The sequence below is a fragment of the Lepidochelys olivacea genome (genome assembly GCF_965140295.1).
Source record: "Lepidochelys olivacea isolate rLepOli2 genome assembly, chromosome: 6".
NCBI classification, from domain to species: Eukaryota; Metazoa; Chordata; order Testudines; family Cheloniidae; genus Lepidochelys; species Lepidochelys olivacea.
This window is the reverse complement of record NC_140416.1, coordinates 479859-492249: the sequence shown is the minus strand read 5'-3', so window position 1 is coordinate 492249 and position 12391 is coordinate 479859. Positions and strand designations below refer to the sequence as shown.

Sequence of the window (12391 nt, the reverse complement as noted above, 5' to 3'; positions counted from 1 at the left end):
TGCCTGTGATCATCATGACCCTGAAACGCGTGTGTTCGTTATATGGGTTGCTTTATTTCAGATTCTTCAGCATTTCAGAAAACGGATTTTTCCAACAAGGCTGTACAAGGCCAAAACCTCCCTGTAATAAACAGCAGTATGGCGGGTAGGGAGCGGGTATCTCTCTATGCTCTGTTATTTTCAAACTCCCCTGCTTGTGAAATTCACATTCCTGCCTGGAGTGACTCTGACTTCACTTGGTTAAACTCTTATAGGCCATCTCATGATTTCAAATGCAATTCGATTTCCATGGGTCAAAGGCAGCCAGACTTTGTAAGCCACAAATACTTCAAACTTAGGCATGTAGCTCACGTTGACTTCTGTCCCTCTTGGGATTGGCCTATGAATGCGGCCTCGTTGAGTTGGGCTTACCCTGCTTATACGTCCGCAATTTCCATGTCACACCTACTGTCACGGGCACTTATCCAAAGCTGGTAAACCTGGATTTTAACAAACCCTTCCTGGTGCTCACTGACCCCTCCGACGTGGGGCTGGGTGCGGTGCTGATGCAAACTGATACTAAGTGGGAGAGACGCCCCATTGTGTGCCTGAGCAAGAAGCTGCTGCCCCGGGAGCAGCGCTTCGTCACACCGACTAAATAAAGTCCGATTGTTGTATGGCTAGATACTGCATGTTTGCCATTAGGTAAATGTTAACAGTGTGACATGTTTTCTTCTGTGAACAATACTCAGGGAAACCCTTTGAGGAAAAAGCCGCCCGGGTGTTGGCATTCAAGAGGAGAAACACATATCCTGAAGGAATGAATAAAGCTGGCAGACTTCATCTGCGTCGATTTGCTGCCAACTTTTCTTTGGAAGGCGAGCGAGACTTCTTTTCATGTCATCCAGACGCAGAATACAATGGACTTTTCAGCCTGTAACTTACGGTCCCGATGCCCCAGCGCTGGGTTTGTTTGGAGCGTTCACCCGACCGTCACCGGGACCACGGTCAGGATCCTGGGTTTTCTTCACGGTGCCCAGAACATCTGCGCTACCCACCTCGGCGCCCTCACGAACGCGTGGGTCAGTTACACGGCAAAGGAGTATAACTTATGAATACGACCAGACAAACCCTGTCATTCCGCTTTATTTCTCAAGCCCGTGATCCAACGTATCCACAAACAACAACCCGCAGGCTTTCACCGAGCAATGATTTCTCGTTTAAAAAACCATTTCAACAGCTAATTAGAACCAGATATTGAAGTCTCCCCCCCTGCACTTTGTACTCAAGCCATGACGAACCACACAGTGCTCAGATATAACAAGGAGTCCGGTGGCACCTTAAAGACTAACCTTGTTTTTGTGGATACAGATTAACACGGCTACCCCCCCGATAGCGTTCAGATATCTTTGATATGCATATGCCGTATAATTAAGGCTAAGATTTTGTCACGCATATTTGTAGTAAAAGTCACGGACAGGTCACGGGCAATAAAGAAAAATTCCTGGAAGCCTGCAACCTATCCCTGACGTCTACTAAAAGTATGCACGATAAAATTGGGAGCTATGGGGTCTCCACACCACTCCTGGGGGCCCGGCTGGGAGCTGCGGGGCATCCCCCCCCGCCTGTGGCTCCCAGCTGCAGGGCGCCCTGGCCACCCGCAGCGGCTCCGAGCTCCCGGGGGCTAAAGTCACAGGGGTCTTTGGAAGTCACAGATTCCATGACCAAATCATAGCCCTATGAACTGGTGACTTTGAAAATATCTGATCATTGCTCACCCTCGCCTCAGTGTCCCCCTCTTCTCCGATCAGCAGACGGACGCTTTTCCGGACTGGCAAAGAAGAAAGGCTGTCATCGTGCGCACCAGGAAGCAAGCCCGACAACTCTTCCAACAGCGTCGTGGGAGTCCCCGGGGCCAACACCAAGGAATCTTTAAAACGAGAAGCGCAATGATCGCACGATACTATTGGCTTGGGATGACGAAGGACATCGTCCAGTGGGTCTGTAACCAAACCAAACCCGGCCACACGTCGCTGGCCATGGCAGTGCCGAGTTGAACCGTGCCGTGCAAAGCACGCGGTTCCCACACGTGGCATGAAAATGTAAACGCCTTTCCCGTGCGATCGTATTTTCGTACGAGAACGTTCGCGTTGTCGTGTGGTTCTGTCCAAACTAGGCGGAGCGATGGGTGAAGTGCTGGAAGGGGAGAAAGGACGTGACTCTGCCCACCCCCGTGGAAAGCAAAATGGACACCCCTGTGGAAAGCAAAAAGGTGCATTTTGGACTCGGAGGGATCTCCTGTGTATCTTCTGAAATGTCTTTTTCAGCCACATCGGTCAGAATTTGCTGCCTCTGGAGGATGGCACACGGGGTCCTCTCGCCTGGCACTGGGATGTGGCCCCTCTGGGGTGGGGGGCCTGGGCACACGGGGACCCCTCGCCTGGCGCTGGGACGTGGCCCCTCTGGGATGGGGGGCCTGGGCACACGGGGACCCCTCGCCTGGCGCTGGGACGTGGCCCCTCTGGGGTGGGGGGCCTGGGCACACGGGGACCCCTCGCCTGGTGCTGGGACGTGGCCCCTCAGGGGCAGCGGGGGGCTGGGCTCACAGGGACCCCTCGCCTGGTGCTGGGATGTGGCCCCTCTGGGGTGGGGGGCCTGGGCACACGGGGACCCCTCGCCTGGTGCTGGGACGTGGCCCCTCTGGGACAGCGGGGGGCTGGGCTCACAGGGACCCATCGCCTGGTGCTGGGACGTGGCCCCTCTGAGGCGGCGGGGGGCTGGGCACAGAGGGACCCCTCGCCTGGCGCTGGGACGTGGCCCCTCTGGGGTGGGGGGGCTGGGCACACGGGGACCCCTCGCCTGGCGCTGGGATGTGGCCCCTCTGGGGTGGGGGGGCTGGGCTCACAGGGACCCCTCGCCTGGTGCTGGGATGTGGCCCCTCTGGGGTGGGGGGCCTGGGCACACGGGGACCCCTCGCCTGGTGCTGGGACGTGGCCCCTCTGGGGCGGCGGGGGGCTGGGCTCACAGGGACCCCTCGCCCGGCGCTGGCCCCCGGGGGAAGCAGTTTATACTCTGTGTGAAGTGCCTCCTAGGTGTTTTCTCAGCCCCCCCGCCCCCCCTGGCCAGCCCCACCTCCTGGCCAGCCCCTCCCACACCCCAGCTCCTTCCAGGCCGGGAAGCGTGTCCTGTTCCAGATCTCCGTCCAGCTGCCCCTTGTTCCCGGACTCCACCGAGTGGCGGTGGCAGGTAAGATCCCTCCTGCTCAGGGGGTCCCCGGCCCCCCAGTCCCAGGCCCGGGAGCTCGGGGTCTGTGGCCCTGGAGTGGGAGTTGCTCTGCCCTGTGTGTTTGCTCTGGGTCAGACTGGGATGGCCTGGACTTTGCCTTGTGCTGGGGGAGGGGGTTTGGTGCAGACAGGCCCGGGGCGGAGTGGGAGACGCAGACAGGACCCTGGGGTGGGGGGAAGTGGGAGGAGCTGGGAGTGAACCCCTTTTCTCTCTTCCCTTGTCAAATGGGGGGGAGGGGACGCAGGGGAAAAGGAGGAGCATGGGGTGCTGTGGGGAGGGGCGCTGGCTGTGGGGGGAGCTCTTGGCTATTCCAGCCCCAGCCTCTTCCAACAGGGGGTGCTGTGGGGAGCAGGGTGGGAGTGCTGGTTTTGTGGGGAGCTCCCGGCTGCTCCAGCCCTGGCCTCGCCCAGCAGGGGGCGCTGTGGGGAAGGGGCGGGGCGCTGGCTGTGGGGGGAGCTCCCGGCTGCTCCAGCCTGGCCTCGCCCAGCAGGGGGCGCTGTGGGGAAGGGGCGGGGCGCTGGCTGTGGGGGGAGCTCCCGGCCGCTCCAGCCCCGGCCTCGCCCAGCAGGGGGCGCTGTGGGGAAGGGGCGGGGCGCTGGCTGTGGGGGGAGCTCCCGGCCGCTCCAGCCCCGGCCTCGCCCAGCAGGGGGCGCTGTGGGGAAGGGGCGGGGCGCTGGCTGTGGGGGGAGCTCCCGGCCGCTCCAGCCCGGCCTCGCCCAGCAGGGGGCGCTGTGGGGAAGGGGCGGGGCGCTGGCTGTGGGGGGAGCTCCCGGCTGCTCCAGCCCCGGCCTCGCCCAGCAGGGGGCGCTGTGGGGAAGGGGCGGGGCGCTGGCTGTGGGGGGAGCTCCCGGCCGCTCCGGCCTGGCCTCGCCCAGCAGGGGGCGCTGTGGGGAAGGGGCGGGGCGCTGGCTGTGGGGGGAGCTCCCGGCTGCTCCAGCCCCGGCCTCGCCCAGCAGGGGGCGCTGTGGGGAAGGGGCGGGGCGCTGGCTGTGGGGGGAGCTCCCGGCTGCTCCAGCCCCGGCCTCGCCCAGCAGGGGGCGCTGTGGGGAAGGGGCGGGGCGCTGGCTGTGGGGGGAGCTCCCGGCCGCTCCAGCCCGGCCTCGCCCAGCAGGGGGCGCTGTGGGGAAGGGGCGGGGCGCTGGCTGTGGGGGGAGCTCCCGGCCGCTCCAGCCCGGCCTCGCCCAGCAGGGTTGCCCTGGCTCTGGGCACAGTTCCCCTCTTCCTCCACTCGGTGGCGCCATAAAGATGCCCCGACTTGTAGGAGCAGTGTACGCTCTGGTATGTCTTCTCCACAATGCCTCTGTGGTTTCCCGTTGCAGACCGACGCCATGACCTCCCGCCTGGATCTCTCTCACCTCCTCCCGCCCCCCCGCCTGCGCCAGCTGGTCCGGGACTGGCTGCAGGAGGATGCCCCGGCCTTCGACCCCGCGGGCTGCGCAGTGGGGGAACGCCCGGAGCGCGCTGTGCTCCTCTGCAAGTCTCCCGGGGTGTTGGCTGGCTGCCCCTTCTTTGACGCCGTCTTTACCGAGCTGGGCTGCACCGTGGAGTGGTTCCAGCCCGAGGGGGCCTGGCTGGAGCCCGTGGCCCGCGTGGCCGAAGTCCGCGGCAAAGCCCGCCACCTGTTGCTTGGGGAGAGGACTGCTCTGAATTGCCTGGGACGGTGCAGCGGGGTGGCCACGGCCACGGGACGGGCCTGCCGGCTGGCGCGGGAGGCCGGCTGGCGCGGGCAAGTGGCCGGGACGAGGAAGACCACGCCGGGTTTCAGGCTGGCTGAGAAGTACGCCCTGCTGGTGGGGGGAGCTTCGGGCCACCGCTACGGTTTGGGCAGTCTTGTCATGCTGAAGGATAACCACGTCTGGGCTGCGGGAGGAATTGCCCAGGTAAGGGGGTGGGCCTGGAAGTACTGGAGCCGGGGGGTGTCTCCTACCCGGATGCCTGGGTCGCATTACCCCTCCCAGTCTCTGGGAGCGTGTGGGGGGGACCCCTAGGGCAGCCGTCTCAGATGCCTGGACTCCACCCCTATCTCTGGGAGTACTAGGTGGTGTCTCCTACCCGGACACCTGGGTCCCATTCCCTGCCCAAACTCTCTCTCCACCTCTAGGCTGTCCAGGAAGCCCAGCGGGTGGCTGGCTTTCATCTGAAGCTGGAGGTGGAGTGTCGTTCGCTGGGAGAGGCCCTGGAAGCCGCAGAGGCCGGATCTGACATAGTCATGCTGGATAACTTCTCCCCGGAGGTACCAGGGAGTTTGGGGGCTACCAGGTGGGGCGGGGGGGTCTCCCAGCCCCCTCATAACCCTGCCCCTTGTTCCTCTAGGACTTGCATCCCGCCGCCAGCGCGCTGAAAGCCGCCCACCCCCGGGTGATGGTGGAAGCCAGCGGTGGGATCTCGGAGGAGAATATCTCCCAGTTCTTCGGCCCGTGTATAGACGTCCTTTCTCTGGGATGCCTCACCCAGTCGGCCCGAGCTGTGGATTTTTCCCTCAAAATCTGTCGGGAGACGCCGGTCCAGAGAGATTTTGCCTTCTAAGACCATAAGCCCCAATTTTCAGGGCAGAGTGTGACATTTTAGGACAGTGAAATCATGGGTCAGGGAATTTCACAGATTAACAGATAAAATTGTCTCGTTTCGTCCATGTATCGTATGCTGTCTGATTTTCTCACCTTGAATCTTTTCCTAAGAACCATCAGACACTACATTTCCTGAACTGGGAGTGAAATTTTAAGCTCTGTAAACTCATGTGGTGGGGAGTTCCTCTGGCTACTAGTTAAAACCATCTTCCTACTGAAATGTGCTACCTTAATTTGCCCAATATAATTTCTGTCCTAAAATGTGTCGCATGCTAAATTTTCTAAGCCATGTGTGAAATTTTAACTCAACGAAATGGTGTGTCAGGGAGTTCTAGAGGTTAATTGATACATTTATTTCATATGTTCCCTCTAAGATGTGCTGTCTTGATTCATGCACTTTAATTTTGCCCTAAGAGCCATCACATACTAAATTTTCTAAAGCCACATGGGCAGTTTTTGCTCCCTAAAATCATGTGGCAGAGTGTTCCACAGCTTAACGTCTAAAATCATCTCATATCTTTCCCCTGAAATGTGCTGTCTCGATTTTACATTTTTGAATTGCTCCTAAGAACCATCAGATCCCAAATTTCCTGAGCCGCGTGTGAAATTATATCTCCATGAAATCATGTGGCGGGGTGTTCCATAGGTTAACAGATAAGAAGTATCTAATTTTTTCATTCCAAAACCTGCTGTGACATCCTGACCTGACTGAAGTTATCGGAAAACAACCACAGACTTCAGTGGGGCCAGGATTTCAACCACTGCCGCTTCATTAGCCCATCTTGATCCCTATCTAAACAGCCACTGTGCCCCACTCCAGAAGCAGTCACAACACAACAGACTAGGACGCCGAGAGAGTTAAAAACAGGTTTCCTCATCTTTATTGAAACATTTTTTTCTCAGTTCTTGACACGGGTCCTGATCAGTTTCTTAAGACTCTGGCTGCAGGGTGGGGAAGGGCAAGGTTGTGGGGTCCCAGCTCCCCACCCCAAAATCACAATAAATAAGACTGGCGTCTGCAGTTTGGGGGGGTCCAAAACTGAAGCTGATTGGGCGTCATGTGGGTGATATGCCCCCAGCCTGGGGGGTGTGGGTGGATGGGGCCCCACAGCGCCAGCCCCCTGCGTCAGGGCGGCAGGGCAATTTGGGTAGGCCTGGTGGATTTACTCCCCTTCTTTGTCTTCACCGTGTGTAATGACGTAGCAGATGTTCTTGTAGTCCACGTTGCCAGCCACATCTGGAGGAAAAGCTGCCCACATGTTCTTGATCTGGGGGGGGGATGACAGGTGCAAGAGGGGAGTTAAAATTGGGGTGACCCCCACCCCCAAAGCTAGGGTTTGTGCCCCTCGATCCCAGACACCTCCCCCCACTGCTGCTGCGGGAGGGATCAGGTTGGATGGGATGATCTGGGGGGGGGGGATGTGTTAGATTGGGGGGATGGGGTTTGTATTGGGGTTCAGGGGGTCACCCCCAAATTTCTCACCTCTTCTGGGGTGAATCTGTCGCACTGGGTGGTCAGAAGTTCTTCCAGGCTGAGAGGGGGGGAAGAGAGAGAGTGGCGATCAGACACCCCAAATTCTGGGGAGACACCCCCGCTTTCTCAACCCTGACGTACCCCCCTACTACCACCCCCCCACACCCTGGGGAGAGCGCCCTCTGCTGGGGAGACCCCCTCCCTGCGCGCTCTCAGGGCTGGGATCACCCCTAGCGCCCCCTGCCCTGGGGAGACCCCCACACCCACCCCTAGCGCCCCCTGCTGGGGACAGGGATACTCACAACTGCTTCTTGATGGTGCCTTTGGCGTCGCTGTCCAGGACCTTGAACGCCCCCATGATCACGTCCTCGGGGTCAGCACCTGGGGGGCAGAGAGGGTGAGAATTGGGGGGCTGGGGCATACCAATGGGGGGGTTGGGATGTACCAATAGGGGAGAGGCTAAGGGGGGATGGGATGGGGCAGTAATGGGACATACCAATGGGGATGGGATGGGAGGTACCAATGTATAGCAGGTTGGGGGAGCATGATGGGAAGTACCAATGGGTAGTGGGTGGAATGGGACGTACCAATGGGGTTGTGATTGGGGGGATGGATGTACCAATGGGTAACAGGGAGCAGGATGGGGATGTGATGGGGGGGGATGGGGATGTGTCAGAGGGTGGGAGGTGGAAGTTGGGGGGAGAAAAGATGGGGACATACGCAGGGGGAGGAAATGGGGATGTACCAAAGTTGGGGGAGGAGGAAATGGGGATGTACCAAGGGGGAGCAGGATGGGGGGAGATAGGGATGTACCAAAGGGGTAGATGGGAATATACCCAGGGACAGTGGGGTGGGGAGGTACCAAAGGGGAGCAGGATGAGGGGAGATGGGAATGTACCAAGGGGTAACAGGATGGGGACATACCAAAGGGGAGTGTGATGGGGGGGAGAGGGGGATGTACCAAGCGGGATGGGGGGGTCACTCACCCTTGAGCTTCTCCCCAAACATGGTGAGGAAGACGGTGAAGTTGATGGGGCCGCTGGCTTCCTTAATCATGGCGTCCAGCTCCTCGTTCTTCACGTTCAGGCGCCCTGCCAAGCGGGGGAAAGGGTTATAAAGTGTGTGTGGGGGAGAAGGGGGGGGGGAATCCCATTCCCCCCCTCCTGGAACAGGTCCCTCCCTTCCCAGATAGACCCCACCCCTCTTGGAATGGCCCCTCCCACCCCAGAGAAGCCCCTCCCACCCTGGTCTGGCCCCGCCTCTTTACCCATGGCAGCGAATGTGTCTCTCAGGTCTTCCTTGTCGATGATGCCATCTCTGTTCTGGTCAATGACGGTGAAGGCCTAAGTGGGAGAGGAGCAAAGGATCATGGGAATGGAGAGATGCCAAGGGCCATATGGCTCTCTGCAGCCCGGCCTCCCCCCACTGCTCCCCCGCCTTGCAGCTGTCCCCCGAGACACCTGTCACCCAGCCCCCGTTCCTGACTCCTTGGGGACAGAAGGAACGCCAGGAATCCTCGTCTGGCGGCGTGCCCCCGGCCCCGTGCCCCCGGGAGCTGCCGATGCAGCCCCCCTCCCGTGGGGGACAGGTGCTGCATGCCGGAGGAGCTGACAAGCTCTCCAGAGACGGGAGGGAAGCTACTGACCCCCCCCCCGCACTGCTTTTGCTCCATCCCTCCCTCTATCCCCCTCCCCCGGCAGCCAAGCTCCCCCCCAGCACAGATGGAGATGCCCCATTGGCACCCCTCCTCCCCCAAATTCCACGTCTCCAGGGATTTCCTTGTAAGGCACCTCCAACCCAACTGCAGATGTCGCGTCTCCACCCACCGGCCCCCAAAATAGACGCCCGGCCCTTGGGATCCGGGGAAGGAAACGGCCCCGTCCGTGCTGGGAGGGATGGGAGCTGGGGAGACGGCCGCACCCAGGGAGAAGGACGCAGTGGGGTGGCGTCTCTCTCTGTCGGATCGGGTGAGGTGAGGTCATTTCGGGGGGACGAGGAGGACTTGGGGAGACGGCACCCCGGACCCCACCCTAGAGCATCAAGGTTTGGTGGGATGATCCCACCCCCTGGAGACAGGGGGAATAGACTGGAGGGGCCAATCTTCCCCTCACCCTCACCCCTCCCTGCCCTTCATCCACCCTACCTCCTCCGCCTCACCTCTTTGAACTCCTGGATTTGGGTTTGGTCAAACATAGAGAAGACACTGGAGCTGCCTTCGGCTGCCTTCCTCTTCGCCTTCTTGGGTGCCTGTTTTTTTGGGGGGCGGGGGAGTGAAGGGGAAGAAAAGCAGACAGGCCGTGGCATGCAAAGGTTAATTCCATGGGCCACCATACCCCCACCCCAGATTTGAGCCCCGAACATAGGCCTGGTGCCCCATAACACCCTCCTCCTCCCTGTCTGTGATCAGCGGGGGCAGAGCCCAAGAGATGGGATGGGGGGGGACTGGGGGAGTTCTTGGGGTGAACTTAGAGAAGTGGAGGTTATTGGGGGTGTATGGGAGCTAGCGAGGGAATTGGGGTGCAGTGTGCAATATTGGGGGGCTACAAGGAACTTGGGTGCAGGGGAGATATGGGTGGAATTGTGCATAGGGGGACGTTGAGAGGTGTATGGGAGTGATTGGGGGGTGCATGAGAATTACTGGGATGTGCATGGGCATTAGTGGGGAAATTGGGGTGCACAGCAGTTATTGGGGAGTATATTGGAGTTAGTGGGGGAAATAGGGTGCATACGAGTTAGTGGGGGAAATGGGGGTGCAAGGGGAAACACCTGTTAAGCAATGCAAGTGAGGGGCCTCAGCTGTGTTGAGGGGCAGTTATGAGATGGGGTGTCTCTTGGTGTGGGGGTAACAGTCACCCAATGGATAATAGGGATATCCCAGTTTTTCCCCTTGGGGGAGCTGGCCCTACATCAAAAGTGGGGTGTTTTTGCCCAGGCTAGAGGGAGATGTTTTGGCTCCCCAAGATTTTAGCCCAAGGGACACAGATTCTGCAGCGTCCCCTAGTACCCCCCCAATACACGAGGGATTAATTTTTGGCTCTGTGCCCCCCGCCCCATGCCCAATGGGGCCATCATGGCTCAGTTGGGTGTCGGGACCCAGATGACCCCACAGTCTCAGCGACGGGAGGGCGGTGGAAGGGGACAGAGATCCGGTGGGGAGGGGGCCCAAGTGCTGTCTGTCTGTGCATCAGACTCCATCTCTCCCCCCTCCACGCCCAGAGCACCCTGATGGCGTGGGGAAATTGCAGGGGAAGGGACCCACTGGGGAGAAGGGACCTGGAGAGAAGTGACCCCCAAAACCTGCAGGAGAATAGGACATGCCTGAGCCATCTTAGGGGGATGCCTGGAGATGGACGGGTGCAGGTGGGAGGGGGTGTGTGGGGATGGATAGGTAGATGGTTTGGGGGGGGATAGATAGATGACTGGGGTGGCTAGATAGGGGGTGTATGGGTCTAAAGAGAGAGAGGAGTAGGGGGGAATGTATCTAGAGAGATAGAGGGATGTATGTGGGGATGGATAGATAGAGTGTACAGGGATAGATGGATGGATGAGAGGGGTGTATGGGGATGGATAGATAGAGGGGGTGTATAGACAGATAGATAGATAGAGGGGGTGAATGGGGATAGATAGAGGGGGTGTATAGACAGATAGATAGATAGATAGAGGGGGTGAATGGGGATAGATAGAGGGGGTGTATAGATAGATAGATAGATAGAGGGGGTGGATGGGGGTAGGTAGATCGATCCATAGATAGATCGATAGAAGTGTGTATGGGGGATCGATAGGTAAATAGAGGGGGTATATGGGGATAGGTAGGTAGGTAGGGGGTGTGCGTGGGGATAGATATATCGATTGATCCCCTAGTCATTTCTCTCCACACTATAGCTTTCCACAGGCGGGTCCGAGTGTCCCCAAGCTGCGGCGTGTATGGCGGGGGGGCCTCTGTTCAATTCCCCGGGGTGCGTCCGTCTGCCCGGGTCCGTCTCACTTACCATCTCCTCTCCGCGGGCGGGCGCAGCTGTTGGGAGGTCTGTGCTGGAGGGGAAGCTGGGCAGGCTGGGGAGTGCTCCAATCCCCCTGGGGTTATATAGAGCTCCCGGGGGGTGCCGGGGGGGGGTGACGTGCCAAGGGCTAACTATAGCAGCATCTTCAAGTTTGGCTCGGAGGAGCCCGGGGCTTGAAATAGATCCCGGCCGGGACGCTCCTTTCTTGGAGAAAGGAGACAGGAGAGGTGGGATCCCTCCAGTCTGCTTGGCCCCCAGGCTGCCCCACATGAAGCCCCCCATAGGGTCCCCCCCGACCCCATGTATTGCCCCAACATAGAGCCTGGCTCAGTCGATCCAGGTTCTGCCCCATTCACCTCCTCTGCTGCCCCTCGTGTGTCACCCCAATACCGGGCCCCATCTGATCCACGTCAGCCCCACTATGGGTCCCCCCTCTTTTGCATCATCTGCTGCCCCCCCATGTGTCACATCTTTATGAGTCCCCCTCTCTTGTCCCATCTGCTTCTCTCCCATGTGTCACCCCAATATGGATCCCCCAAAAGATCCAGATCTCATGCTCCTGCCCCATCTCCCCCTCCCCCCTATATGGACCTCCCAGCTCTGGGCCTTCATGTGTGGCACCCCAATATGGGCCCTCCTACAAGGTTCAGATCCCCCCATTCCCCTCTGAGGGACTTCTCTGCCGCCCCCAACCCCCATGTGTGGGCTACCCCTCTGTGGGTCCCCCCTATAATATTCAGCTAGTGCTCCAACTCATCACACAAGCACCCTGTCTCCTCCCTCCATGTGTCTCCCCAGTAGAGGTCCACACTGAAAGGATCAGTTCCCCCACCCTCCATGTGTCACCCCTATACAGGCCCCCCACAAGATCCAAGTCCCCTGTTCCTGAACCCTGAGTCTCTCCCGTTGCTCTCATTTGTGTCACCCCAATAAGGGTCCCCACTATGGGGTCACCCCATCCCACCCCAATGCTTGGCCTCTGTGCCCCAGGGCAGGGACTGTGTGGGACTATCCTGTGCGTGCCGTATCCCTCTGTCTGTCCCCCTCCCTGTTCCTGGCTATCGGGGCATCCCTGAGAAAGTTTC

The 12391-nt window shown here is 59.5% G+C and overlaps 2 protein-coding genes across 2 annotated transcripts; one reads left to right on the top strand and one right to left on the bottom strand.

The window, feature by feature from the left end:
• Positions 1 to 3127: 3127 nt before the first annotated feature.
• QPRT (quinolinate phosphoribosyltransferase) lies at positions 3128 to 5896 on the top strand. The gene is made up of 4 exons (XM_084631360.1): positions 3128 to 3225; positions 4584 to 5144; positions 5366 to 5497; positions 5578 to 5896. Exons 2-4 carry the CDS (start codon positions 4593 to 4595, stop codon positions 5788 to 5790), a joined length of 897 nt encoding a protein of 298 aa, XP_084487486.1. The 5' UTR covers positions 3128 to 3225; positions 4584 to 4592; the 3' UTR covers positions 5791 to 5896.
• Positions 5897 to 6689: 793 nt separating this feature from the next.
• Positions 6690 to 11532, bottom strand: MYL11 (myosin light chain 11). Its single transcript, XM_084629760.1, has 7 exons — positions 11295 to 11532; positions 9463 to 9552; positions 8573 to 8648; positions 8292 to 8396; positions 7608 to 7686; positions 7315 to 7363; positions 6690 to 7099 (listed from the first exon to the last, which is right to left on the bottom strand). Exons 1-7 carry the CDS (start codon positions 11295 to 11297, stop codon positions 6995 to 6997), a joined length of 507 nt encoding a protein of 168 aa, XP_084485886.1. The 5' UTR covers positions 11298 to 11532; the 3' UTR covers positions 6690 to 6994.
• Between the last annotated feature and the right edge of the window lie 859 nt (positions 11533 to 12391).

Coding starts and splice junctions, on each gene's coding strand:
- QPRT (XM_084631360.1), top strand. CDS start 4,593: ATGACCTCCCGCCTGGATCTCTCTCACCTCCTCCCGCCCCCCCGCCTG. Junction 5,145..5,365: donor CTGCGGGAGGAATTGCCCAG/GTAAGGGGGTGG, acceptor CTCCACCTCTAG/GCTGTCCAGGAAGCCCAGCG. Junction 5,498..5,577: donor TGGATAACTTCTCCCCGGAG/GTACCAGGGAGT, acceptor TTGTTCCTCTAG/GACTTGCATCCCGCCGCCAG.
- MYL11 (XM_084629760.1), bottom strand. Junction 8,397..8,572: donor AGACACATTCGCTGCCATGG/GTAAAGAGGCGG, acceptor CCCGCTTGGCAG/GGCGCCTGAACGTGAAGAAC. Junction 7,687..8,291: donor GTTTGGGGAGAAGCTCAAGG/GTGAGTGACCCC, acceptor TCTGCCCCCCAG/GTGCTGACCCCGAGGACGTG.